Raw genomic sequence first — 4,211 nt, forward strand, 5'->3', positions numbered from 1 at the left:
AGGTCTAGAGCATCCATTTGTTTACCACCTTAGATTTGGTGAAGTGTTTCAGCAGTTTAACCACGTGCTACACTATTAGTGGTTATCCATAATTTTAGCTCATACGGGGCTGGAGCAACATTCAGTTTAAATTCATGCGTCATGGAGTGCTTCATTTTTTTATGGCATTTATAATTTCATGAATTTTTCATTTATAGGACCAACTTTTACGCCATCTTTGTCCACCAGTTTGTACACGCCATTCGTGTAGATTTCTCGAACAATATATGGCTCATCCCATTTAGAGACGAATTTGTCTTTAATGCGATGAGTTATAACTATTGACTTTCGAACGGCAAGTACCATGCCCCGACTTGAAAGGAGCGACGCCGAACTTTCTTATTAAAAGCTCTAGAGAGACGGGTTTGATAGCATTCGAGATTTTGTTGGGCTTCCAATCTCTTTTCATCTAAAGCTTCCAATTCTTCAAGGAGCAGGCGAACATTTTTTTCTTCCGTGAGCCCTTCTTGGATAGCAATTCTCAAAGAAGGAATTTGTTGCTCAAGAGGCAGGACAACTTCTACACCATAGACTAAGACATATGGTGTGGCTTGCGTTGGAGTTCGATATGTGGTGCGATAAGTCCAAAGAGTTTCGCCTATTCTTTCGTGCCAATCTTTCTTTGATTTAGCCATCACTTTTTTCAACAAGTTACATAAAGTTTTGTTAAATGCCTCTGCAATACCATTGACGGGGGCATTATACATGGAAGACTTGCGTTGCCTGAGATGAAATTTTTCACACAACTTATCCATCAAGCTATTTGAGAAGGATTCTTCATTATCAGTGATAATGTACCGGGGAACTCCATAACGGTAAATAATACTCACCCGAATAAAATTCACCACATCTTCCTTTCTAACTTGCTTGAGTGGTATGGCTTCAGTCCATTTAGCAAAGTAGTCGGTCGCAGCTAATATATATAAATGTTGACCGGACGACTTTGGTAATGGCCCCACAACATCAAGACCCCAAGCATCAAAAGGCCAAGAAACAACGGTCGGGTGTAACGGCTCAGGTGGTTGATGAATGTAATTTGCATGAAACTGGCAAACTTGACATTTTTGAGCATATTCTATGCAATTTTTTACCATAGTAGGCCAATAGTACCCCATCCTTTTAATCCGAAAATGTAATTTGGGACCGGATTGATGAGCTCCACATATTCCAGAATGTGCCTCGTGCATCGCTCGATATGCCTCGTCTTCGCTCAGACAGCGCAACAGTACACCTTCAAATGATTTTCGGTACAACATATCTTTATACAAGATAAAACGAGGGGCACGGCGACAGATGTCAGTTCTCCTACGTTGCTCCTCAGGTAGTTTTTGATACTTGAGATAATCAACGAGGGGTTGTCTCCAATCTTCTTTGTCAATTTCATAGGTTGAGACCACATGAGCGTCGCCTCCTTCAATATCTTTATCATCAATTAGTGATGAAACTACCCACTTTTGGCATACACGAACTTGTATCTCATGATTCAGCATGGTAAGTGAAGAGACTAGCGCAGCTAATGCATCAACTTGCTTATTTTCCCTTCTAGGAACTTGCTTAATACTTACACCTCCAAGCCGCCTCATTAGTCGCGTTGCATATTTGTGATACGGAATTAACTCGGACTTTTTGACTTCATAACTTCCCAAGAGTTGGTTAACCACTAATTGAGAGTCACCATAGATTTGAATGTTCAACTGTTCCATGTCAACAGCTATTTCAAATCCGAGTATGAGAGCTTGATACTCAGCGACATTGTTTGAACAATGTTGACTTAAAGTAAAAGAGTATAGCAATATCCCTCTATCAGGAGTCACGAATACATTCCTCGCTCCAGTCCCATGACTATGAGCAGCACCATCAAAATACATTTTCCATGGTGGACGAATCTCGATAAGGAGTACACTCTCATCTGGTAGGTCATCACTTAGTTCCCATTCAGCAGGTATCGGGTGATCAGAAAGAAAATCTGCCAGAACTTGTCCTTTCACAGCTTTTTGAGGCACATAAATAATTTCAAATGGTTGTAATTGAAGATACCATCTAGCTAGACGGTCGGACAGCATTGGTCTGCTCATCACATATTTTATGGGATTCGCCCAGAAAATGAGCCTCACACTATGCGCTTGAAAGTAGTGCTTTAACTTCTTTATTGTAAAAATAAGGGCTAAACACAACTTTTCAATTGACGAGTAGTTTAGTTCGTTGGGGGTCATCATTCTATTTAAATAATAAAGGGCAACCTTTTTTCCTTCATTATTTTCTTGAGCGAGCAATGCCCTCACCGACCGTTCTTGGGCAGCAATATAAAGGAGTAATGGCTTTTCATGAATAGGTGGAGCCAACACAGGTGTTTTCATAAGATAAGACTTAATGTTATTGAATGCATTACTACATGTCTCAACCCATTTAAATGGCACATCTTTCTTCATCAAGCGACTAAATGGTTGACACCTTCCTGCTAAATTTGAGATAAATCTCCGCAGATAAGCTAATCGTCCTTGAAGACTTTTCAATTCATGAATGTCACAAGATTCAGGCATCCTCAATATAGCATCAATTTTGGCCTGATCAATTTCAATACCTCGATGGCGAACCACAAAATCAAGAAATTTCTTCGACGGGACTCCAAATGCACACTTGAGAGGGTTCATTTTGAGTTGATACCTTCTCAGCCGATCAAATACTAGTCTCAAGTCCTCCAAGTGATTACTTCTTTTCTGTGATTTAACAACTAAATCATCCACATAACACTCGATATTTTTATGAAGCATGTCATCAAAGATACTTTGCATTGCTTTTTGATATGTGGCTCCAGCATTTTTGAGACCAAAGGGCATTACTTTATAACAATAAATACCCTTAGGAGTACGAAATGGAGTGAGCTCCTCATTCTCACCTGCCAATCGAATTTGATTATATCCAAGAAGAGCCATCCATAAACGACAGAGCTTCATGCCATGTAGTTGCATCAATCATGAGTTCAGTGATCGGTAAAGGAAAGTCATCTTTAGGACAAACATTGTTAAGATCCCTGAAATCGACACAGATGCAGATTTGCCCATTCTTTTTTCGCACGGGCACGATACTCGAAATTTATGTGGGATATTTAACTTCACGAATAAACTCGGATTCAATAAGTTTGTTGACTTCAATTTCGATCAATGGAATCAAATCGGGTCTAAATCGCTGTTGTGCTTGCTTCACTGGTCGAACTCCCTTTTTAACAGTCAAATGGTGGACAGCCACTTTTGGGTCTAAACCCGGCATTTCTTTATAAATTCAGGCAAAAATATCTCGATACTCTTGCAAGAGGTCAACATATGTCTTCTCTTCGTCAGGACTCAGTGAAGCACATACATATATTGGACGCGGGTCCTCTGAAGTACCAAGATTGATCTCCTTTAGATCATCCACAGTAGCCTTAACACCTTCCTCCAATTCAGATGGAGCGTTTTCAGCATCTTCTTCTTCTTCAGGAGAGTCACCGTCAATTATGGTTATATGATTGTATGAAGCAACACTCTCTTCATCATCCTCTTTTGGTCTTGTGTACACCACGGTATGCTCCCTGACTCTCAATTCAGTCCCACACTTTATTACAAGGTCTGTGCATCTTCTCATTCTCGAAAGAATGATGCTACCAAATTTATGAGGACAATTAGAAGGTTCTTCAAGATTTTGCAATGATTTTGTCATTTTTCCTTTACTCTTATGAGAGTTTTGAGGCTTTTGTCTTCTTTGTGGTCCTAATCTTTTAAAAATAGATATCCGTGGAGTTTTATTCTCCTTTTCGTGAAAAACTTGAAATTTACCAACTATTTGAGAAGATTCATCCTCCACAGCAATATATTGGCTACTAACTCTATTGATCTTGATGCGGATTGGTGTAGGAGAGGAGTAGCCAAGGCCAAATTTAGAATTTTCAACGGCCTATCCCTTTTCCTTCAACATCTTTTGGGTAGAATTCAACCCATGAATCATGTCACTAGTAGATTGACGAGATGAAACTTTAAACACCGCAGATTCTTTGAAATCATATCCAGCCTTAGCGAGAAGCTTATAAGCGATAGGATCAAAACTTTCTTTGGTTCTTGACTTTGGTATGGTATTTTGTTCAATTTCAGATTCTTTGCTTAAAAAGTTAGACCTTTTAAGTTGAGAAGATGACGCCT

At 39.5% G+C, this 4,211-nt stretch overlaps 1 protein-coding gene across 1 annotated transcript; it reads right to left on the minus strand.

Moving 5' to 3' along the window:
- Nucleotides 1-317: 317 nt before the first annotated feature.
- Nucleotides 318-2,972, minus strand: LOC113754915. Its single transcript, XM_027299103.1, has one exon. The coding sequence runs from the start codon at nucleotides 2,970-2,972 to the stop codon at nucleotides 318-320; it is 2,655 nt and encodes an 884-aa protein (XP_027154904.1).
- Between the last annotated feature and the right edge of the window lie 1,239 nt (nucleotides 2,973-4,211).

This window comes from Coffea eugenioides, unplaced genomic scaffold, assembly GCF_003713205.1.
Source record: "Coffea eugenioides isolate CCC68of unplaced genomic scaffold, Ceug_1.0 ScVebR1_110;HRSCAF=484, whole genome shotgun sequence".
Classification (NCBI taxonomy): Eukaryota; Viridiplantae; Streptophyta; class Magnoliopsida; order Gentianales; family Rubiaceae; genus Coffea; species Coffea eugenioides.